At 52.6% G+C, this 24,534-nt stretch overlaps 1 protein-coding gene across 1 annotated transcript in view; it reads right to left on the bottom strand.

The window, feature by feature from the left end:
• Nucleotides 1-24,534, bottom strand: part of SCARA5 (scavenger receptor class A member 5) — a 47,891-nt gene that overhangs the window by 13,568 nt on the left and 9,789 nt on the right. Inside the window, exons 3-6 of the mRNA XM_049771117.1 lie at nucleotides 9,740-10,414; nucleotides 6,774-6,854; nucleotides 4,615-4,713; nucleotides 1,889-1,948 (exon numbers count right to left, since the gene is read on the bottom strand). Of these exons, the coding sequence (XP_049627074.1) occupies nucleotides 1,889-1,948; nucleotides 4,615-4,713; nucleotides 6,774-6,854; nucleotides 9,740-10,414 (915 nt within the window). The remainder of the gene's footprint in view (nucleotides 1-1,888; nucleotides 1,949-4,614; nucleotides 4,714-6,773; nucleotides 6,855-9,739; nucleotides 10,415-24,534) is intronic.

Genomic DNA, 24,534 nt, shown 5'->3' with positions numbered 1-24,534 from the left:
AAAGGACATGGCCAGTGGTAGGGAGTGCCAGAGACAGACCCATCCCAGCAACTGTACCCCAGTAGGAGACATGCAAATGTGTGCTAGGTCACCCCTAGACCTCAGGCCCTAAAATTCTTAATCCCCACCTCTGAGAATCACTCATGCACCCCTCCACTTCTGCTGGGATGGGACACATCATTCAAGAATCCGAGAAGTCCAAGTCCCAGCCTTCCTGGAGAAACCCAGAAATGGAGGCTGGCTAGACAGCCTCCCTGCTCCCACCCCAACTAGGCTACCATCACTAGGGGCGCCCACCCCCCTCCAGGGCCCACCTCCCTGCCGCATGTTCTGGGTATGGTTCAGGGCAAAAGGGAGGGGGGAGGGAGGCTATATTGTGCAAGACTGGTCTATCTGGGCTCCGGCTCTGGTGAGGGTGTAGCCTATCCCTATGCCCGATGTGACATCAGCCTTGTGGTCAGTCAGCCCAGTCTTAGTGCCCTGCCCTGCCTTCCTAACCCTTTCCCTTAACTCCACATCCCCTTGGCTCACGGGGCAGCAGGCAGGGCTCCCTCCTCCCAGGGCAGCTGAAAATAATTTTCCAAGACCCCCTGACCAACCATTTCAACTCGAGTGACTGGATTCCCAGAGCTCAGTGTTCAGGGCACTCTTGGCCATCAGCAAACTCGAGGGCAGGGGACAAAAAGGGTGCCCAGCTCCCTCAATACCAGACTCCCTGCCACGGGTCACATCTGGCAGGGACTCACCCCAGGATGCCCACAGCTGCCTTGGAAAGGGACCTGGATAACGGTTCACAGATGAGAGCCACACGAACGGAGGGCTCTGGATGTTACCCCCACTCTCCCAGTGGGGGCCTACATTCTTGCTCTGGAAAAGGGAGGATCAGAAGTCATGATTCAGGGGGTTTGAGGGAAGGTCCCTCCCCTGATGGGGGCAGATGTGTTATAGTCACTTCTGGCTGAACAGTTTGGGGAAACTGTTTCTCAAGAGCCATCCTGAAGTAGTGTGCACTAGGCCCTGTTGCCATGTGTCCACAAATGGATACCTAGCTTGGTGACTTGCCTGAAAAGGCCAGGTGAGGGTGATCTCCCAGGAGATTCCTTAGACAGAAGCACTTCCAGGTCAGCCAACATGGCTTGAAGGAAAATGGATGGAACTTGACTGGGGGATTCCAGTCAGTGAACTTGCCTGAGAGACCCCAGTCATTGACTCTGACTGAGAAACTCCAGTCACCAACCTAACACAGAGACTAACTCTCCCATCACTCTCCAAGTTCCTACACGAGTTCTTTGGGGGTGGTAGATACACCCTACCGAGGTATTTTTTATCAGGTGGCTTCCCTATAAGCATGTTGGGGGCTTGGGGAATTTTCCAGTCAGAAAGACCTCAGACTTCAGACAAGCTCCACCTCTGAGATTTGGGGGGGGGGGTCCACACCTGGCAGCGCTCAGGGGATACTCCTGGCGGTATGCTCAGAAATCGCCGCTGGCAGGCACTGGGGACCATATGGGATGCCGGGATTCGAACCACCGTCCTTCTGCATGAAAGGCAAATGCCTTACCTCCATGCTATCTCTCTGGCCCCCACCTCTGAGATTTCTAGCTATACCCTGTGGCAAGTGTCCCCAGAGGGAAATCAGGGGTTCGAACCCTCAGCCTGCCAACCTTGGAGGGGTGCAGGGACCAGCCAGGTCTCCACAGGTGACTGAGGAGGTGATGTGGGAGCTGGCACGAGGATGTTCTGACAGAGCTCTGGGGCATCCACCCCACGTTTCTCACCAGAACCCGGGAGGCATTACAATCAGGGGGCCCAGAGGCATCCCTGGCACTCTGCTCCCAAAGGCCAGGCTGCGCCATCAAGGAGTGTCATGCCCATTCAATGCTCTTACCATCAGCAGTAGCGGTTCCATCTCCCCGCTCTCCCTTCTCTCCTTTAGGGCCTCGGTCCCCTGAAAGGGAAGAGAAGTGTCATGAGAGATGGAGATGTGGCTAGGGAGATGCTGTGGGAGGCAATTATGGGACACTGAAGAGTGGAGGATGGATACCTGCAGCAAAGGGCCCAGCCTGGTCAGTGACAACAAGGGGACTCTGGGAGCAGGGAGGGGTGTAGAGGAGGCAGGCATGGGGCTCAGTAAAGAGAGACAGACAAACAAAAAGGACAGAGGAGAGAGAGAAGATAGAGAAGAGACAGAAGAAAGGAGAGAGACAGAGACAAAGGAGAGAAACAGAGGGATATGTGTATTTATGTGTATCTATATATCCTTATCTGCTGCTGTAAATGCAGACACATCTACCAGCAGAGAACTGCAGAGCTTGAGGGTGTGTCAAGGGACTTGTGGAATTTTCTCTCAGACTATCTCTTCCCTGTCAGCATTCTCACCCTCCACATCACTCAGCAGGAATAAAGTATCAGGAATTCTCCTTTCCGGCATGTCCGAGAGGTGTCTGTGTAACAGAACCCACAGCTGATGGACCCATGGCTGACAGCCTGGGACAAGAGAGCAAACCAGCAGATTCTGGGGTATGTGGCTTTAGGCAATCAAGGCTTTTGGGGGTGGGGGTGGAGGGGAGTGCACACCCAGCAGTGCTCAGGGCTTCCTCCTGGTTCTGCTCTGAGGAATCAATCACTTCTGGTGGTATCAGGGTATCAGGACCATATGGGATGCTGGGATTGAAAATGGCTGACTGAAGGGCCCAGAGAGATAGCACAGTGGCGTTTGCCTTGCAAACGCCTTGATCCAGGACCAAAGGTGGTTGGTTTGAATCCTGGTGTCCCATATGATCCCCTGTGCCTGCCAGGAGCTATTTCTGAGCAGACAGCCAGGAGTAACCCCTGAGCACCGCTGGGTGTGACCTAAAAAAAAAAAAAAAAAAAAAAGAAAATGGCTGACTGTGTGTAATGCAAATGTCCTAGTTGCTGTGCTATCGCTTTGGCCCTTACGTGAGGTCAGCTTTACCATAACGGTATGTAAAGACTGGCAGGCTGCGAGTCAGGATGTGTTCCCATAGAATCAGGGTGTGCTTCTCACAGAGTCAGAATGTGCTCCCAATACTGAGGGCCATTGTTTTACAGAGTCAGAGAGACAGACAGCAGGCATCGATTTGTTTATTTCACACAGTAGGAGGGACATCCAGACTGTCCAGCTTTTTTGTTTTGTTTTGTTTTGTTTGGCTACACCTAGCAATACTCGGGGGTTACAATCCTGACTCTACTCAGGAATCACTCCTGGCAGTGCTTAAGGGAGCCTCTGGGATGCCAGGAATCAAACCCTATTTGGCTTTGTGCAAGGCAAAGGGCCAAGTACAAGGCAAGCTGTACCATGACTTCTCCTTGGTTATTATTATTATTATTATTATTATTATTATTATTATTATTATTATTATTTGATTTGTTTTTGGGCCACACCTGGTGGTGCTCAGGGCTGACTTCTGGCTCTGTGCTCAGGGACCACTCCTGGTGGGCCCTTGGAACTTTATGGGGTAGTAGGAATTGGACTCATGCTACTCATGTGCAAGGCAAGTGTCCTCCCCTTTGTACAATTGCTCTGGCACCCACTCTGCTTGTTTTTAAGCAGCATGTACTTCTTTGGTCAGCTGTCATTTTTTTTAAGGGGGTTGAGCCACACCCGGCAGCACTCAGGGGTTACTCCTGGCTCTGCACTCAGAAATTACTACTGGCAGGCTTCGGGGACCATATGGGATGTCAGGAACAGAACCCGGGCTCATCCCGGGTCAGCTCTATGCAAGGGAAAATGCCCTACTGCTGCTGTGCTATCTCGCTCCAACATGGTCATCTGTCTTATAAAAAAAAAAGCCAACTAAGGGCTAAAGAGATAGCATGGAGGTGCGGCGTTTGTCTTGCAAGCAGGACGGTGGTTCGAATCCCGGCATCCCATATGATCCCCCAAGCCTGCCAGGAGCGATTTCTGAGCATAGAGCACACTCCTGAGTGCTGCCAAGTGTGACCTCCTCCCCCTAAAAAACCCAAAAACAAACAAAAAGCCAACTAAACAACTTAAAAATGTGGGCCCGGGGCCAGAGACATAGCACAGTGGGTAGGACATTTGCCTTATAAGTAACTGACTCAGATTCAACCCCCAGCATTCCAAGTGGTCCCCTGAGCACTGCCAGGGGTAATCCCTGAGCACTGCCAGGTGTAGCCCCTAAACAAATGTAAATGTGTATCCTATAAGGGAGGAAGATGTTGCTGGCCCAATCATAGGCAGCAAACACAATGAAAATTCCTAGTGATCCAAGGTAGACCATCCTCCACTGGGCTGGGGTCATGAGTGAGGCTTTTTCTCTGCTTTCACCTAACACGCTATTAATTGCCCGTACTACCATTTGTATTGAACATCATTCAAGTGTGAGTGGCACTCACAGGTCAATATGTTGATCACTGAGAAAGTGGAGACAGGGAGACTGAGGGGGTGTGTCCTTATTCTGTGACCCCAGAGGTTTGGACACCATGCAGGACCGGACAGCATAAACATAAAGCTTCTGCTAGAAGAGAATGAGAGAGGGAGCGAGCCGGGCCTAAGAAGCCGACATCAGGGTTGGGCTGGAATGTGGGGCACAGGAAGGATGGTGTGTGTGTGTGTGGGGGGAACTTTACCTTTGAACCCACGGATGCCCATTGGTCCAGGGGCTCCCAGCTTCCCATCATCCCCCTTCAGACCCCGAGGTCCTGGGGCTCCTCTCTCTCCGGGCAGACCTGGGGAGACAAGAGACTCATGAGGGAGAGCTTGGCCTCAGAACTGGAAGGGTTGAATCCCAGGGTCTAGGGAGAAAAGGAGAGGAGATACAAAGGAGAAGCAATGGGGACAAAGGAGAGGGATGTTCAGGTTCATCGTGGTGACATGTTAGGACAGACCAGAAATCTCCAGATCACAAACAGCCCTGAAATCAGGAGACCCTGAATTTCAAACCTAAAAGATGCTGGTCTGGGACCCGGAGAGATAGCACAGTGGTGTTTGCCTTGCAAGCAGCCGATTCAGGACCAAAGGTGGTTGGTTCGAATCCCGATGTCCCATATGGTCCCCCGTGCCTGCCAGGAGCTATTTCTGAGCAGACAGCCAGGAGTAACCCTTGAGTACTGCCAGGTGTGACCCAAAAACCAAAAAAAAAAAAAAAAAGGATGCTGGTCAAGACAAAGTGGTCAAGGGAGTGGTACGGAAGAGAGCTCAGGAGACACTGGTGGCCCTCCAGGTTGACCTCGGCAGGATCAGTGCTGGAATATTCTGTGTCTGAACCTCAACTATGAAGAGCTCTGTAAACCATGATGCTTTTTCTAGAATAAAATTTGTTTTTGCTGTTTTTGATTTGGGGCCACACCCAGAAGCGCTCAGGGCTTCCTCTTGGCTCTGCACTCAGAGGAGTCACTTCTGGTGGGCTCAGAGAGACCTTATGGAATGCCAGAAATTGAACCTGGGTTAGCAGCAAACACCCTCCCCACTGTGCTATTGCTCCAGCCCCAATGAACTAAATTTAAAAAAATCACAGAAAGAAAACAGGAAGGACTGAAGGTTCAAGACCCCTAGGTCATATCTGAAAAAACCCACTTTCCTTCAAGCCTCAGCCTCTGGACTGTGCCTGTATGTCACGCTGTGCAAGGGACAAGGTAAGACAACATTTGGGGTGAAAATACTTTCCACATGCCAAAACTCCTGGTAGTTGCTCCTCAAGGACATCTGCTCCTCCCTCCTGTGGGCCTTCTTGGAGATTTTGGATGGGCCAGGGTGATGGCTGGGTCACACCTGACACAGCTCAGTGACTTCTTTCCAAGACTTTCTTTTCAAAGTTGTGGACCAGAGGGAGGCGGTGGGGAAGAGTAGTGTTCTAAAAGCTTCTACTTTCTTCCAGAAAAAAAAAATGCCGCCCTCAGAGTCTCAGACAGGTTAGAGGCAAAAACTGAGGCATAGAATCGAAAGGGACCTTTGGAGATGCTGCTGCTGAGAGGAGTGAACTGTGCTGGGTATTTGTGAGGCAAAGTGTGTGTGTGTGGGGGGGGGTGTTTATTAGGGGAATCTGGAAACTGGAGCAGAGAGGTACAGTATCTGATGGGGATTCGGGACTCAAGAGGTATTTAATCTGCTCACTTCCCCCACATTTGGCCCCTTAGGCTCTGGGTCCTACCTGCCTTGGGAAGGGCCCTTTTGTGGGATTAATCGGATCCCATCCCACTCAGTATACCCCTTTTACTCATTAGTTGGAAGCATCTTTGAATGTATGACCTTGAATTGGTGTTTAGATCACCTAACCCCATCTCCAGGTGTGGTCTGTTCCTTCCTAATAAATACTTGGATTTTCAGGAAAATGCTCTCTTGTGTTTCTGGACTTCCCATGGAGCTTGCTGCTTAGGGGCTGAAGGCTTACATGTTGGAATTCCTGAATGTGTGTGTGTGTGTGTGTGTGTGTGTGTGTGTGTGTGTGTATGTGCTGCTTAGGGGCTGAAGGCTTACATGTTGGAATTCCTGAATATGTGTGTGTGTGTGTGTGTGTGTGTGTGTGTGTGTGTATGTATATATGTATTATTTCCTAGATTGACATTTGCTTCCAGACCTGCATCTCTCCAGTGTCCTGGCTTAGAACCTGCGGTTTAATTCTATACTCTTTGGCACCTTTTTCCCGGTCTTGATGTGCACAAGTGTCCACTGCGTCCCCTGTCTCAGACCCTATCAGAAGGGGGGCTGTACTCCCCAGAGCCCTTGTCCAAGCCAGGAGAGTCTGTGTGGCCCCTGGGGTCCCCCATGCCACCTCCCTGGCCTGCCTTACCTTGAAGCCCGGGTAGACCTGGCAGGCCGGGCTCGCCCTCCTTGCCTTCATTTCCCGGGTCGCCTTTGGGGCCAGGTGGTCCTAGAAGGGTCATAAATGGCACCAATGTCAGGAGGGTGGGGACATAAAAAAAGGCTCCACCCACGGGATGGAGGAAGGGGCAGCACCAAGGAACCACTATAGGGCACCACCCAGCTCAGCCTTGGTGCAATCAGGGAGAACTTCCTAGAGTGTGGTGGGGCGTGTCTCAGGTAGGGGGCCTGTGTCTGGTCAAGCCCAGAGAATTCTCCCTTCTCAGGGTACTGGCCTGGAGGTAGGGAACTCTCCCGTTCGCAGGCTGAAGGGCAAGAATGATGACTGACAGCTGTGAGGACCAATGGCAGAAGAGGTTCAGGAATTGGCCTGGAGAGGCCATCAGAGACCTTGATCCCTAGCAAACTCCTAGCAGCAGCACCAGAGAAAGATGGAGAAAACTGCTGAGCCTTTCTCATACTCCCCTACCTCCCCTCTCTGACTACTTTCTCCTTCGCTGAGCCTCCCTCCCTTCTCAGATTTCCTTCCTCTATGGCTGTGCCTCCTCTCTCTGGCTATCCCTCCAGTTGGTTTCCACCTCTGACTACCTTCCCCTCTACTGAGCCTCCGCTCTCTGATTGCTTACCACTCTTACTGTGCCTCCTATTTCTGGCTATCCTTCCTGCTGTTCCTCCCCCCTCTTACAACCTTCCCTGCCTACTGAGCATCCCTTAAGTTTCTGCCTCTTTCAAACCCACAAACCTGTTCCAAGAGGCCTGGTTTCTGCTGATGCTGTGTGGTAGCAAAGCAAAGGCCCAGGAGCATGGCCACCACAGTCTAGGTGGAGACAGATGCGGTGGGAGGAGGACTAGATACCACGGGGGCTGAGGAGTAACAGGAAGAATCTCTCATTCCTTAGTTTAGGAAGATCCACACGGGTACATCTCGGTGGGTTCTGTGCCCCGGAAAAGCAGGTCAGAAGCATATTTCTGCATGTGTGCATGAGCCCATGTGTCCTGCATGCATGTAAGCATGTATTGGCCATTATGCACATTATGAATGTGTGAGCATGCAGATATGTGCACACACATGTGTACAATTGTGTATCTGCGCATTCAGAGCAGGACAAAAGCAGGTAGAAGGGCTGCTTGAACAGACGTGCAGTGGAGCACCCCCATAAAAAAGGAAAGGAAAAAGCACCGATGCACAGAAACGCGGCCAAGCTGCTCTGCACATGTGCCTGTTCTCCAAAGCCAGAGCTGTCTCCACAGCTGAGTGCTGGCTGCACATGGCTCTCCTTGCACCCCTGGGACTCAGAGAGGGATGCAGGGGAGGATCCTGGTCTGTGAAGGAAGCATTGCCAAAAGATCAGCAGGCCCTTGGGGAATCGGATCTGCAGCCCTGCTGGGGGAGGAGGGGTAAAAGAAAAGAGGCTTCAAAGCATCAATGAAGAACCAAGAAAGCATCAGAGGTCTTAGCAGGGAAACGGCCTGAGCTGTTAGGGCTGGGCTAAGAACAGTGCACTGGGAAGGGCAGGAAGGAGCCTATGGGAATTGAAGATCCTAGAAGGACCCAAATTGGTTGCTCTGGGAAGCAGGTTGGGGCAACCAGGCAGGAAAGCGAGGCTCCACCCCTACCAGTTCCACAGATGGTGGCTCTTAATCTGTACCTTTAATGCTGCTGTTGGTTCCTGAGATTGAATCAATCCCAAGAAATATGGCCTGGGCAGAAGCCGAATCTCAGGATGCTGCCTCTCTTTGTGGGTCCCGTTCCAGGTAGGGCCACATGCGGGTGAGTTGTGGGCAGTGGGGTGGAGAAGGCAGTGGCTGGCCTTCGAGTTGGAGGCATAAGTGGGTGACTCTGGCCTCTAAGTGCCCTTTTAATGTTTATTTTATTTTGTTTTTGTTTTGTTTTGTTGGCCACACCCAGCGACGCTCAGGATTACTCCTGGTTCTGCACTCAGAAATTACTCCTGGCAGGCTCGGGGGACCCCATGCAATGCCACAGATTGAACTCAGGTCAGCCATGTGCAAAGCAAATGCCCTCCCTGTTGTGTTGTCACTCCAACCCCATCTTTGTGCTTCTTATAGTTGGTGTGTGTGCTCAGGAGGTGCAGGGGTCCTACTGGCAAGTCTCTGCCCATTAGACCAGCAGTTCAGTGCAAAGAGTGAAACTGCTCGGCCCTGCAGTGCCGGACTCCGGTGCCAGACTAGCAGTGCCTGTGGGACTGTGGGATGCTGGGAACTTGTCCTGGGTTGGCACATTCTAGGCACAGGCCCTGATCGTGTCCTAACTCTCAACCTCTAAGTGCCCCCTCATTTTAAGTTCCTGGGTGCCAACCTTTGCTACATGGTGCCAATCCATAAAAACCCATGTCAGTGTGTGCTAATCTCTGTCAACCTGTGCTGGTCAGCGCTAACCTGTACCAGAAGGTGTTGCCAGTCTGTGCCTGTTGATGCCAACCTTGCCAGGTGGTGCTCAGGGCTTTCTCCTGGCGTTGCACTCAGGAATTATTCCTGGCAGTACTCAGAGGGAATCTTATGGAATGTTGAGGATCGAACCCAGGTTGGTCATGTGCAAGGCAAATGCCCTCCCTTACATGTTATCACTTGGCACCCCTTAACCAGCTTTCTAATGGCCCAGAAGGCTCAAGGTGGATTTGTAACTCTCTCAACTTCCTTCGATATTGAAGGGCCTCTTTGAGCCGCTGCACATCAGGTAGAACCGCAAACTCGCACCCACGCAGCCGGCCCCGGGACTGGTCATCCCTTGGGGCACAAGTTTGGGGCACTCCGCAGCATGCTGCCAGCAGCTGGGGGCCTTACCCAGATGACACGACACTCACCCTGGACGTGGGTGCAAGCCACGTGTGAGCCTTAAAGGCCTTTGAAAGCGGTTTTGGAGATGAGGGGGCACTTGGAGAGGGGCTTCCCGGGGCGCGCACACTGCGGTACCTTTGGCGAGCGTCAGGTTCCGCAGCGCCAGGGAGTGCTCCCAGTCCTTGAGGCGCAGGTCCTCGGTCACCGTATTCAGCAGTGCCAGCTCCTGCTGCAGCTGCCGCTCCAGGCCCAGGTGGCCGAGGCGCAGGCGTCGCGTGTCCAGGCTGGCGTTGACCACCAGCACGCGCAGGTCCTGCAGCCGCGTAGCCTGCAGCGCCACGTCGTAGGCCAGGCTGTGGTTGAGGCCGCGCAGGGCGCCGCCCATGTCGGCCAGCTCGTCGCCCAGGCCCCCGACGCGGCGCGCCAGGGTGTCCAAGAGGCCGGCGTGGCGCCTCAGGAGCAACTGGCTCCGGTTGCTGTCCGCCTGCAGCTGGTAGCGCTCCAGCTGCGCCGCGTCGCTCTGCTGGCCCGTGCGCTCCTGCAGCATCCCCAGCGCCTGCTCGGCCCGCGCGCCCTGCGCCCGCAGCGTGCCCAGCGCCTCCTCCAGCCGCCGCACCGTCCCGGCCAGCGCCTGCAGCGAGTCCGTCTGGTTCTGCAGAGCCTCCTGCGTCGTCCACAGTTGCTCCTCCAGCTCGGCCGGCAACGGCGCCGCCAGCAGCCGCTGCTGCAGCTCCCGCAAGCTCGCGTTCAGCCGGTTCACCTGCACCGTCAGCGCCTTCAGGTCCTCGGGAGAGCTCCGGGCCTTGGGCACTGGCGGGGTAGATAGGGCGCAGAGGGGGTACAAGAGAAGAGTGCCTGGTGAGGACTCGGTTTCTGACACGGGTAGGGTCCGGTAGGTGTTCAATAAAAAAAAAAAAAAAAAAAAAAAAAGGGCACGATGGAGAGGCCCATGGATAGATGAAGAGCACAGTGGAGAGGGCTTTTGCCTTGTGCGCGCGTGGCCAACCCGGGTTCGATTCCTGGCATCCCATAGGGTGTCCCTCCCAGCACCGCTAGGAATAACCCCTAAGCACAGAGGCAGGAGTAACTCCTGAGCACTGCTGGGTGTGACCCAAAGAACAAAAACAGAGGCGGTTAAGATGGGACCAGAGCTAGGTGAGACCACTGGTTCCTCGACTGTGCCCATTAAAACTGCCTGGCCTGGTGTCTGCTTGAGGAAATCACAGTGGGCCAAAGCATGGGGATTTATTTACTCTTTTTGGGAGGCGATGGGGAAATTTGCATCACAACCAGTGGTGCTCAGGGCTTACTCCTAGCAGGGTTTTGGGAGACCTTAGGTAGTGCTGGGGATCTAAGTGGGATCAGCCCGTGTGCAGCAGTCTTAATTTCTGGCCTATTTCCCCAGACCCTGAGCTGGGGAATTTGGGAAGCAGGGGCAGAGGTCACACTCTGCTGTACTTGGGGCTTACTCTTGGCTCTGTGCTCTGGGATCACTCCTAGCAGGCTCGCTGGACCATAGAGGGTGCCAGGAATTGAACCTGGGTCAGCTCATGCAAGGTTCTACCCACTGTACTGCCTCTCTGGCTCCATAGACCTGAGACATTTTTTTGTTTTGTTTTGTTTTGTTTTGTTGGGGGGGGCACACCTGTTTGACGCTCAGGGGTTACTCCTGGTTATGCACTCAGAAATTGTCCCCTGGCTTGGGGGGCCCATATGGGAAGCCGGAAGATTGAACAGCGGTCTGTCCTAGGCTAGCGCTTGCAAAGCAGACGGCTTACCTCTAGCGCCACCTCTATGGCCCCAACCTGAGACATTTTTAAAGATCCTAAGAGTATTCTAAGGAACACAAGAGGTAGGGCCACATGAAACGTTGTTTCCTGAGAAATCATCTCTATGTGAAACGTCATCACAATAAATGCCACTACCACATGAGACATAGCCACATGAGGAGGCCAGAATGTCAGTATAGTGAACCATTTGCCTTCCATGTGGCCGGCCTAGATTCAATCCTCAGCATCTCAGTTTTCCCTGAGAACCACCAGGAGTAATTCCTGGGAGCAGAGCCAGGAATGACCCCTGAGCATCACTGGGTGTGGGCCCCAAACAAACAAGAACAAAACAAAAGAAACATCGTCACATGAAACATCATCACATGAGACGTCATCTCCATATCTGGAGTGGCCCAGGGTTTGGTATATACTGTCCTACTCTTCAACAGGTGGATATTACTTCTACCACTACGCCCCCCACTTTATTAATTTGATTGTTTGTTTTGGTTTGGGGGTCACACCTGTTGGTGCTCAGGGGTTACTCCTGGCTCTGCACTCAGAAATCATTCCTGGCAGGCTTGAACAACCATATCGGATGCTGGGAACCAAACCCAGGTCTGTCCTGGGGCTGACAAATGCCCTGCAGCCGTGCTATTGCTCCAGCCCCAGCCCCCCCCTCTTTTAGAGTTGGCCCCTAAGCAGTGTTGGGGCCAAATCTCCCAGAGATATTTGACCCTCAGGCCCAGAGAGTTCAGTGCTCCACCCAGTGACATGGAGCTGCTCAGGCCACTGTACTGGGGTGTTCAGGGGCCTTGGGAGTAACTCCAGGGTAACCCCCAGTAGTACTCTGGGGTTCTGTATTTGATTCTCGGTGGTATACATCCCCCCCAGCACTGCTGTGCCCTCAGCCCAATGCTGCCAGACAGGGCTCCTGAGGTCAAAAGAGAACCCGGACTGAGGCCAGAGGGTGTGATGTTTGCCAGGCTCCATCCACCCTGGCCAGGGAAACGCCAAGAGTGCTGGCTCAGGAGCCTGGAGAGGAGACTGGACTGGAGTCTGAAAGCAGCATATGTGTGCATGCGTGTTCACATGTAGTGTACATACATGCCTGTGTATGCATGCATATGGTGCATATTGCAAACATTAGAACTGGGCAGTAGCAGAGAGGCAAGTCCTGCTGTTTGTGCCCATCAGCTGTCCTGGAGACTAGGCTCGGGCTTCCTGACAGGGGCTGGAGCCACAGGGAGAAGGCTCCAGGCGTCAGAGCTGCCCAGGCCTGGAAGGACCCACCCTCCCTCCCCCACTTCTCCGGAGGGGGGCCTGAGCATCACCGCCAGGCCCACAGACTGGGTCATGAGGCGCCAGCCCCCCTTCAACCTCTTCCCGAACCCCTGCAGAGTTCATTTGGGTCTTTTATGGTGGTTCGTTGCACAATAATATTAACATAAACACCCAAATAAAGGGCAAAAACATTCCTCCTCAGGCCCGCAGAAAAGGCCACTTCATGTCCCCCTTTTTCCCTCTCCTTTTCTTGTGGTATAGGGTTGGATCTGGAGAGTCCCAAACCATAGTGAGGCTTGAACCCCAATACTGAGTAAGCTGTGGCCCCCATCCCTTTCTCTTGTTCCCTTCCTTTTGCACACCCAGTCTTGCCATTCGATTCTGTTTTGTTATTACTGGTTTATAAAAGCTGGTTATTATTGGGGCTGGAGTGATGATAGTAGAGAGGGGAGGGCTCTTGCCTTGTGACCCAAGTTTGACCCTCGGCATCCCCTCAAGTCCCCCCCCCCCAGCATCGCCAAGAGTGATTCCTGAGTGCAGAGCCTCAGAGTAAGCTCTGAGTACTGCTGAGAGTGATCCCCAGAACTAAAAATAAGTTCACAGTAAAAGCCTGTTATTAGTTCATCAATCCTTTCCCATCCTTCCGTCTTCCTAGATCAGCGATGGTGAATCTATGGCATGCGTGCCAGCTGTGGCACGCGAAGGCCTTGCAGCTAGCATGAGGGAAGGTCCGCAATTAAGATATGCGGTGCATTGGGAAGCGAGTGTGCAGGTATCTGCTTTGCAGCTCACCTGGCAACAGGGCCGGACCGGCCATTGGGAGGACGTGCTGGCTCTTTGAGGAAATTCTTTGATTTTGTGCGTCGGGCTCAAAAAGGTTAGCCATTACTGTCCTAGATTGTGATTCTGATGGTGGTGAAGACTATCAAGGCAGGTCTTATATGGACCCATCTCTGTCCTGCAGTTGAATCTTGTCTCCCCCCACCACACAAAAAAAGGTAAATAAGTGCAGAGGGGTCTCTCCAAGTAAGAGAGAGTGTGGGGGATTTTGTTCGTTTGTTTTTGGGCCACACCAGCAGCACTCAAGGGTAACTTACTCCTGGCTCTGCACTCAGAGATTGCTCCTGGAAGGCTCAGGGGACCATATGGGATACTGGGGATCGAACCCTGGTCCATCTCAGGTCTGCCAGCAGCAATTTCTGAGCGCAGAGCCAGGAGTAATACCTTACAGCTTTGGTAAGGTGACATTTATTCTTTTTTTTTGGGGGGGGTCACACCCAGCAGTGCTCAGGGGATACTCCTGGCTCTACGCTCAGAAATCACTCCTGGTAGGCTCAGGGGACCATATGGGATGCTGGGACTCAAACCACTGTCCTTCTGCATGCAAGATAAACGCCTTACCTTCATGCTATCTCTTCGGCCCCTAGAAGTGACCTTATTTTTCACGTGGGACACTTCCCAGCAGAAGTGGGCACCACTTGCTCTGCACTCAGCAGGGCTCGGGAGACCCACTGTTGGGGTCTGGCCCCAGAGCCCTGTGTATGTGTATGTGTGTCAGCCCTGAGTTCCAACCTATTGGGCTCACTCCCCCTCAAAACACTAACGGAGAGCAGACAACGCAGACATTCCCTGTCTACAAACAGGGCCTCACACAACTTCTTGGTGGGGCTGTGGTTCTTTCTGCTGTGGAGGCGACAGGCAGCCCCTCCTTTTCTGGGGTCACTAAGCACCCCCCTCCCAGAAAGAACCCTCTCCCTGCAACAATCACGGCATGTTCTCTGCTCACACTACTCACCCACCCTCTGCCCCCAGTTAATTCCTTCCAGATGTCTTTGCTGTCCCCAGCACAGAACCATTCCCTCCCTCACACACACAGTGCGACTCTTTTAATTCATGTTTATGCAAACAGCTCATTTATCTCTCAGCCTGGCGGGCTGGCTTTTTAATGGGATTTAATTATTCTTCAACTTTCAGACTTTCGCAAGGAGGAGGAAAGAAATCAGAGTTCAGGTCAAAACTGGTGTTTCCCAAGAGTGTTGCGTGGGCTGGGACCGCTCCAAGAGCCTTCACACGAGCAACTTCCCTAAGAGCCTGTGGGAGCCTGGTGGATCATACCCTGCATTCCACATGGGGTCATCCCTGTCACCAGGTAGCAAAAATCACTAAGGGGAGTGGCCCCAAGACTAGACTCTAAGGTGCTAACCTGGCCCAGCCACGTGCCTGGTTTCTTCAGCACACTGTTAGGTCTGCTCATTTCTAGCACCTACCATGAGATGGAAACTTTTGGGGGGGGGACTTGCAGGCCACGTATGTGCCTCTCAAGTGAAAAGTTGCAACAGGGGTGAGAGAGCAGCTGGGTCCTTCTGGGCATCCTACTCTGATCTCCAGGTGGGCTCCCATAGATGGAGTTGGGGACTCCAAGGAGACAGAGTGAGGGTGAGACCACCAGGGGTAACCCACTTTCAAGTCTGCCCCCAGCTTCAAGATCTAGCTCATAGCTCCCCTGAATTTCCCCAACAAGAATCCCCTGAAAAACCTTCCAGTGTTACAAGACACATTTTTTTTTTTGGTGTTTGGGCCACACCCAGCGGTGCTCAGGGTTTACTCCTGGCTGTCTGCTCAGAAATAGCTCCTGGCAGGCACAGGGGACCATATGGGACACTGGGATTCGAACCAACCACCTTAGGTCCTGGATTGGCTTCTTGCAAGGCAAACGCCGCTGTGCTATCTCTCCGGGCCCTACAAGACACATTTCAAAGCATGTGTGCCTTGGAGAGTGAATGCTCTAAGTCTGTCTGGCTAGGGAGACAGTGTCCGACCAGCCTGGCTGATCCTTATCGGGGTCCCAAGAGCCTTTGACCTCTCCAGAGCTGTGCCCCTCTATCTCCTCTAAGAGACACATCTACACCACGAGCCAGCCCGGCTCCTTCAAGAAGCACATATGCTTCCCTAATCCTGCCTGTGTCACAGGAGCCTCTGGGCACACCTGGGGAGCCAGCACACCCAGTGTCCAGAGTTGGGAGCACAGTGAGCAAGTTGGTTTTCCAGAGTCTCTCCAAACTGGCCAATAGGGGGTCTATGGCAGGGAAAAGGGAGAGAGAACACAAGGGGGAAGACATGCCATCTGCATCCTCCATAACAGCTGGTCTGAGCAGAACACCCCATTAACTCTCTAGTTCACAGCTCCTACGGCTCCCTAAGTAGCCTCCAGCCACTGTCACACAAAACTCCAATCTGGAGCCCATGAGCGGGGAGACTAGATTCATTCCCACTAATAAGCACACCTGGAATCTGAGTCCAAAGTGCCCCAAAGCTCAGTGCTCCCAATGGTCTCCATGCTCTCAGGCCTCCCAGTGCTCCCAGTGCTTTCAATGCTCTCACTACTGTTGGCACCTGCCTGCCTGCCACACTTCCCACATTTCTTCCCAAAATGCAGAAACCGAGGCTCTGAGTTGAACTTCGCCCCAGAAATCACCAGCATCTCATGCATCCTTCCCTTTCCTTCCCATTCCTTCCTTCCCTCCCTCCCTCCTTCCTATTACTTCCCTCCCTCCCTCCCTCCCTCCCTCCCTCCCTCCCTCCCTCCCTCCCTCCCTCCCTTCCTTCCTTCCTTCCTTCCTTCCTTCCTTCCTTCCTTCCTTCCTTCCTTCCTTCCTTCCTTCCTTCCTTCCTTCCTTCCTTCCTTCCTTCCTTCCTTGTACCAGTCTATTTATATGCCCATCTATCTAGCCAGTCATCTAACCAAAAAAAGGATTTTTGGGATCTGAATGATACTAAAGTGGGTAAAGTGTTTGTTTACCTTGCAGCCAACCTGTGTTTGATCCCTGACATCCATAGGGTCCCCTGAACACTGCCAGGAGTGGTCCCTAAGTGCAGAGCCCTGTGAATTGCTGGATGTGGCCAAAAAGGAAAAAAAGAAAAGAAAGAATGCATTTCCACTCGAGCCAGCAGAGTGTTTCCATTAAACCATTTACACCAAGAAGAAGAGTTATTTTGGAAGGTTACTTGGTCCCCAAGCACCTCCATGATGAAGCTGGCTGTCTTAGTATTGCAAAAGAGTCCCTTGAAACCATGCCCTGGTGATCATCAATCACCGTGCAGTGTCATGTGGGCTCAAGAATCTTTGTTACAAAAGGAAAAAATTCTCATGACAACTTTTAACAAATCGTAATAAAAAAGTCATTGCATGTGGTGTGTGCTTACATCTTATTTTCTTTTATTTCATTTTGGTCTTTGGGCCACAGATGCTGCTGGTGCTCAGGGTTTTTCCTGGCTCTGATGTGCTCAGGAATCACTCCTGGCAGTGCTCAAAGGGCCCTATGGGATGCCGGAGATTGAACCCAGTCAGCCTTGTGCAAAGCAAGCAATCTCCCTGCTGTGCTGTCATGTTCAGCCTGCATATTTACAACATTTTATACATTAATAACATTTTTGGGAGGACTACACCCAGCAGTCCTTAGGGGTTACTCCTAGCTCTGTGCTCATAAATTACTCCTAGTGGTGTTTGGGGACTCTATGGGATGCCAGGGACCGAACCCAGGTCAACCACGTGCGAAGCAAATGCCCTCCCCGCTGTGCCTAAATCTCCTGCCCCTAAACACTGATAGCTTTGGGGAGCAGCTGGACATGAAGAAAGTGGGTGATGGGCTGAGATGGGCTCTGGTGATGGACTCTGGCTCTTCCCCACCCAAGTAACCGTGTTCACTTCGGGCATATTTATAGCTCGGAAAGTGGCCACAGCTGCCAAGTCCCATGGGGGGTGGGGGCTCTCCCTGGAGACTGGCAGTCAAGCATGTGACTGAATGTCACCTTCCAGGCCCCGTGGAGGATTCTCATGCTACAACATTCCCCATCTCTTGGGCAGTTTCAATGTTTTCAAATTCAGCAAGATGGGCGGGAGACAGTACAGGCGCAGGAGCACTGCCAGGACTGATTTCTAAGTACTGATGGACGTGGCCCCAAACCAACACAAAAGAATAGAAAGAAAAACTGACACACAGAGCCTAGTGGGGCTGTCCTGTGTTTCGGCAGCTAGAAGCATCCCTTTTCTGGACCCATCACCCCACAATTCACTATGTAGCTTTGGCAGGGTAAGGTTGGCTGGGCCACAGCGTCTGCTCATTCTCAGATCCTCAAGCCGCATTTCATAATCTGCATCTCCCTGCTCAGTCCCCAGAGGACCCCACGCTTCATTCCTGCTCCCCACTATCTCTCTGGATGCTGCCTCTGCACTTCCTGAGTTGAATGTAGAGCTCTGGAGTCCAGAAAGACTAAAAACATGTTATCTGGGCTGAATCCATCTTTAGCAATGCCAGAGAAATGAGGCAAACAGGCCCTCAAAGGACTGAGATTCTGGGAGGTGAGAACTTGGAAGCCTGGTTCACTGCTCACCTCAATGCCTCTGCAGGTAATGAGAATGCAGTAGGTGCTCAATAAAGACCTGGGCTGTCCCTATGTCAGGGAGGAGGGGACAGGCTTCCAGAGCAGCACAGTGAGGCCACTTCTGAAAGCTTCAGTCCTCACAGAAGTGATGGAACAGCTGTGGATGGGACAGGCTGGTGCATCTGCCACATCAGGCGAGAGGCAAGGAGGCACTGCTGAGCACAGTCTGTAAGGGAATCTGACCCAAGGCTTCAAGGATCCTTGAAAGTTCTCAAGGTTTTGTCCTGGTACCCTGGAAACTTCATCTCCTAGTGCCCCGTCTCTGATGGGCATGTTCCAGCCAAGCAGGAGAGTGGGGAGGCCCATCTGCAGAGGCAGAGCAAGGAGTTCCAAGAACCAGGAAAGTGGGGTGCTGGGTAACAACAGCCCATCTACGGGTTACTAATGTGGAAGGAGAAGGAAAAGAGGACAGAGTGTGGGGGAAGGGAGAGGAGAAGAAGAAGAAGAAGAAGAAGAAGAAGAAGAAGAAGAAGAAGAAGAAGAAGAAGAAGAAGAAGAAGAAGAAGAAGAAGGAGGAGGAGGAGGAGGAGGAGGAGGAGGAGGAGGAGGAGGAGGAGGAGGAGGAGGAGGAAGAGGAGGAAGAGGAAGAGGAAGAGGAAGAGGAGGTAAGGGCGTTTGCCTTGCATGCAGAAGGATGGTGGTTTGAATCTTGGCATCCCATATGGTCCCCCGAGCCTGCCAGGAGCTATTTCTGAGCATAGAGCCAGGAGTAATCCCTGAGCGCTGCTGGGTGTGGCCCTCAAAACGAAAAATGCTAAAAAAAAAAAGGGGGGGGGGAGGAAGAGAGGAAGGGAAGGAAAAGGGGAAGGAGGAGGGAAGAAGGAAGAGAAGACACTAGGAAGAGGGTGCTGGGTTCAAGGACACCGAAACATTCAAGGTGGGGACACAGGCAGATGGTGTTTTCCTGGAGGGTCAGAAATTGGGGAACCCTGATTGGCCCTGAGCCTCTGGCTTGATGGACACCCCACTCAGCTTTCACTGGTTGCTCTCATAGGGTCCTGCCCTGGTCCCTCAGGGATATAGCAAAGTCTGGGTCCAAATGTCTTAAATCAAGGGCACACATGCCCCTTTGGAGGGACTGGGAGGGACACCTAGATCCATCAGAGTATACAACCTACACTGAGGGCGCATCCTGGGTCCTGTGGCCTTTTTATTTATTATTATTATTATTATTATTATTAGTTTTTGGGTCACACACGGCAGTGCTCAGGGGTTACTCCTGGCTCTATGCTCAGAAATTGCCCCTGGTAGGCTCGGGGGACCATATGGGATGCCGGGATTCCAACCACCACCCTTCTGCATTCAAGGCAAATGCCTTACCTCCATGCTATCTCTCCGGCCCCACCTCCTGTGGCTTTTTATAAAAGGGTTATTAAGACACCAGAAACCCAGAGGATCAGAGAGAAGAGTGTGCAGTGCGAAGCACCCAGTGTTGTCAACCTCCCCCAAACTCCTCTGGCCTCAGTGTTTACCCAGGCTTGGGAAGTGCATGCCTAACCTCACATGCACATAGGCATGCACATATGCACTTGCATAGGCACACAGGTAAGTATTCACACACAGTCACACACACATAGATGAACACATTCAGAAACACATGCACTCAGCCAGTCTTATTCCCCAGGACATTCTACTAAATATCTTCGCTGTCCGTTGCCGGGGCCCTGGTATGTAACAGACCTGGGGTGATGTATGGTGCCCCTAAGGGGAATGGGGTGGAGGGTTCAGGCCTGGGGTTCTGTGGGTTTCCCACCACCAACACATGGCCTGAGCAGCAGCAGCAGCAGCAGCACAGGGACAGGCCAGGCCAGGGACTGAACCCTCAGAGCCAGGATGTGAGAGAGCTTGGGAGCCACCCCCTCTCCCGTTAGCCTGCCCCTAGGGGGTGTTCTTTGGCCTCCTCTGTGTAATGGAGAAGCAACAGTTGAGCTCCGAACATGCTCTTCCGCCTCAGAACCACCTCTGTGGCTCAAAGGGGATTGGGGAGCCTAAGGCAGGCTCTGCTTTCACAGAGCCCACTTGTTTGTGTTAAGGGACACACCTTCCCCATCTCCCCAGAAAGGGGGCAGCATTTTCTCCCAGCTCTGATCTGCTGAAGATATTCTTTCTGCTATGGATCAGGGCCAGCCCCTATCTCCACTCATCAGGAAGGCAGCAGGAAGAAACAAGCTCACAGCCTGGCCGAAGTCAGACTAACACCCCCGTGCCCCCTGGAGAAGTGTCTGGAGTCCCCTTCACGCAGGCGCCAAATGGAGAACAGGACTGTGGAGGACCCCCAAGATAGCTTGAGCTGCACTGAGCAGCAAAGCCAGGGCGAGGCAGGGCCCTCAGGACAGTCTGGGGTTTCCACATTTGGGGTTCCAGGGACAGGGAAGCTGCTTGTCAAATACACCTGCAGGGTCCCTCGAGATAGTATAGTTCCTTGCCCATGGCTGACTTAGATTCTGTCCTCCGCATCCCTTAGAGTCCCCTGAGTCTCCCAGGAGTGTTTCCTGAGCACAGAGCCAGGAGTAAGCCCTGAGCACAGAATCAGGAATGATCCCCAAGCACCTCTGGGTGTGGCTCCAAACCAAGCCCAGCCGCCTGGACTCTCTCCTATGTCCAGCAGGATTGTTCCAGAAAGGATGGGCGCAGAACCAGAGTCAAAGGGCAGGAACCCAAGGGATGATCAGCAGAGGGGTGGACCCCGGTCTGAGCGAGAATGGCCTTCACAAGTCAGTGGCTAAATGTGAGACATTCTGTAGGGGGCGGGGCTCCTCCTCGGACCCACCCACCGAACATTCCAGACATGTGGTCATGCTGCTGATAGTCAGGGTGGGCTGCACCAGGAGGTGGGAGCCAGGCCTGGGCTCCTAAAATGTCCCAGGTGCAGAATTCAAGGCGCAGCCTGAGGAAGTTCAACAGGCGGCCAGAAACACCATGAACTGGGCCCTCTTGTCTTTTGGCCTTTTGGTCTGAAGTTTGGTTTTGGGGGCCATGGACCCAGGTTTTACTCCTGGCTCTGCGCTCAGGAAATTCTCCTGGTCGTGCTCAGGGGATCATCACAAGGTGCTGGGGATTGAACCAGGTTGCGCCATGTGCAAGGTGAGTGCACTCCCCACTGTGCTGTCTCCCTGGCCCTCTTCTACCTAAATGGGTCCCACACTCCTGACAATCTGTTTCTGAACCTTGCCTGGAAGTTTCCAGGGAACCGGTTCTGGAGCCCCCATATAAACCAGATATTGCTGTTTAAGTATCACATGACTCATCAGTGGTTATCCCAGTTTGAGGCCTGCTTTGGCCACAGTGGGCTGTGCTCAGTGGCTCCTCCCAGCCACTCCTGGTGTTGTGTGTGGGGGACCTTTCCAGAGCTGGGGGTCAAACCCAGGCCTACTTGTATGCAAACCATTTGAACTACCTTCTCTGTCCCTAAAATGTGTCTGCTTTTACATTTTGTAAAGTTTCTTATGGGGTGTATCATACCCGGTGGTGCTCAGGGTTTACTCCTAGATTTGTGCTTAGGGCTCACTCCTGCTGGGGTTCAAAGGACCCTATGGGGTGCTGGGAATTGAAGCCAGGTCAGTTATGAACAAGGCAAGTACCTCATCTGCTGCACTATTGCTTTTGCTCCAAGTGTAAGTTGGAGCAATAGTACAGCAGGGAGGACACTTGTGGCCAGCCCAGATTTGATCCTTGGCATCCCATAGGGTCCCTGAGCACTTCCAGGAATAATACCCGAGCACAGAGTCAGGAGTAACCCTGAGTATCACCAGGCATGGTTCCCTCCCACCCCACACACACAAACAAAAATGAGGTTCTGAGAGGTTTAAATAATTTACCCACCCCATAAAAGCCTGAGCTGGTGTATGATCTTAGGTGTCCTTGTCCCCTGGTGCTAAGATGTGCAGCAGAAAGAAATGGCACAGGCAGGGAACAAAAGAGCCAGGAAGAGCCAAAGTGGGGGGCCTTCAAATGCCAAGGAGGCCACCTGCATATTTTTTGCTGAAATAATAAAGTGTGGCTGAGCAGGGTCTGGGGACACCCCAGTTTCTTGATTACAGCTGGTGGAGTTGGACCAGGCGATCACGAGCTGTGTAAAAACCAGGCGCACCCCCAAGCCTTATGGATTCTTAGAGCGATATTGGTGGGTGGTTCATTTAATCCTCAGCTAGGTGGTGGGAAGCAAGAAACTGTCCATTCTGTCCTGGGAGGCCCCAGGGTCACACAGTTGATGGCCAGGATTGACCAAGGTCAGGATCCTGACAGCCTGGCTTCAGGGGAAGAAGGGGCTCTCTGAGCAAGAGATGTGGGAGGAAAGAAGCCCTGAATTCCTGCTCCACTCCCTAGCTGGGGGGCCCTGGGCCAGGCCAGGCCACATTTCTGAGTCCTCATTCCCTCTTTGGAGGGCTATAAACAGTTCGTGGCAGGAAGGCGCTTCAATCCTCCTGATTATTTCCTCACTGAGCCAGTGAGCTAGATAATGTCTAGAAAGGGGTTTCAACCCCCATGTTTGCAGTAAAGGACCAGCCATGATGAAACCAAATGTCAAGGACTTTCAGGAGGCATGAAAACAGCCAGGGATGGTTACAGGGATGGATGGGTGTGACTGTATCAATACAATTTTATTGACAAAAACAGGCAGGGGCTACAACTGGCTCTTTGTTTTGTTTTTTATTTTTTGGGGCCACACCCGTTTGACATTCGGGGTTACTTCTGGTTATGCATTCAGAAATCGCTCCTGGCTTGGGGGGGGCATATGGAACGCTGGGGAATTGAACCTCGGTCCATCCTAGGCTAGCGCTTGCAAGGCAGAAGCCTTACCTCTAGCACTACTGCTCTGACAACTGGCCCTTGAACCTCACTTGAGCTTTGTCCTGTACTGCATAATTATTAGAATAATTTAATGGAAGACCCAGAGAATATATAAGCATATTTGTAGATAATGTTCGGCCTGCCTCTGGCCCTTCAGCCCTTGCCCTGACCCCCATTTTTGGTTGGAAGTATCCAACCAAGTCACAGGCAGCAGAGATTTCCCTCCCTGGGCAGAAGGATCCCTGATGGAGAAGTTAAACTTCTTGTCATCCTTTTTCTTATTCTTTTATTATTATTATTATTATTATTATTATTATTATTATTATTATTATTATTATTTTAGCTATACCCTGCAGTATCTTCAGAGCTTTCTCTAGGTCTGTGCTCAGGAATCACTCTTGAGTCTATGATCAGGGATTACTCCTGGTTCTGTGCTCAGGATCACTCCTGGGTCTGTGCTCTGGGATCACTCCTGAGTCTATGCTCGGGGATTATTCCTGGTTCTGTGTTTAGTGCTCACTCTTAGCTCTCTTCTCAGGGATCAATCCTGGGTTTATGCTCAGGGATCACTGCTGGGTCTCAGGGATCAGTCACTCTGGGTCTGTGCTCAATGTTCACTCATGGCAGGGCTTGCAAATGCTGGGGATTGCTAGCCAAAAGCCTTCCAGGGGTCTCAAACTCGCGGCCCTCGGGCCACGAACAGCCCTCCGTACAACATTTTGTGGCCCTGCCCTAGAGGAATCTTTTTTTGTTTTGTTTTGTTTTGTTTTAGTTGTTTGGGTCACACCCCCAATGTTCAAGGCTTACTACTGACTTTGCACTCAAGGATCACCCCGACTTTGCCTCCTGCGGCCCGCAGGTAAATTGAGTTTGAGACCTTGCAACCCCTGTGTTATCTCTCTGGCTGTCAACTTTTTCCTTTAGAACAACCTGACACTGGGGGAAGGGGCACCCTCTGGGGAAACTGGGAGAGCTTGGAAGGGTCCCAATAGCAGGGCAAGTTCTGGAGTGAAATTCCGAGGGAGGCTGGTGGCACATGTATTTGGGGTGACCCTGCCTCCCCTCACCATGCAAGCTGGGAACCCTAGCCACGTGGCGCCAGGCTCTGGGAGGAGGGCAGGCTGAGGGCTGGGAAGCAGTACCGGGGACAGATGTGCGAGGCAGATCCAGATGTAGCCCCAGCGGCAGACTTGGCAGATGGCAATGCTTGGCAGCACAGTGAGATGGAGATGAGTGCGAGAGAAGAAAGGAAAGGCCAGCAGGGGGCAGCGATGAGCCGGTACAAGTGCCCTCTCAGAAGACTTGGCCCAGGGTCTTGGCAGCCCCCAACCTCCCCCCACACACACACACACATGCCTCCTTGTATGTAGCTCTGGGTCTTTGCAGGCAGCTTCCTTCTGACTTAGGGCAATTAGCCAGATGTCCCCATGAAAATGGGTCACAACCCCTGGCCAGATACCCCAGAAATATTCCTGGGGGGGTGTACACATCTGATTGTGTTCAGAGATTACTCCTCACTCTTGCTCAAGAAACATTCCTGGCAGCTTGGGAGACCCTATGACGGGGTTTCAAACTCAATTTACCTGGGGGCCTCAGGAGGCAAAGTCGGGGTGAGGCAGGGCCGCATAAGGGATTTCACACACACAC

The sequence above is a fragment of the Suncus etruscus genome, chromosome 4 (genome assembly GCF_024139225.1).
Source record: "Suncus etruscus isolate mSunEtr1 chromosome 4, mSunEtr1.pri.cur, whole genome shotgun sequence".
In the NCBI taxonomy this organism is placed as follows: Eukaryota; Metazoa; Chordata; class Mammalia; order Eulipotyphla; family Soricidae; genus Suncus; species Suncus etruscus.
The sequence above is the reverse complement of the archived record's forward strand: the minus strand, read 5'-3'. Positions and strand labels throughout refer to the sequence as shown.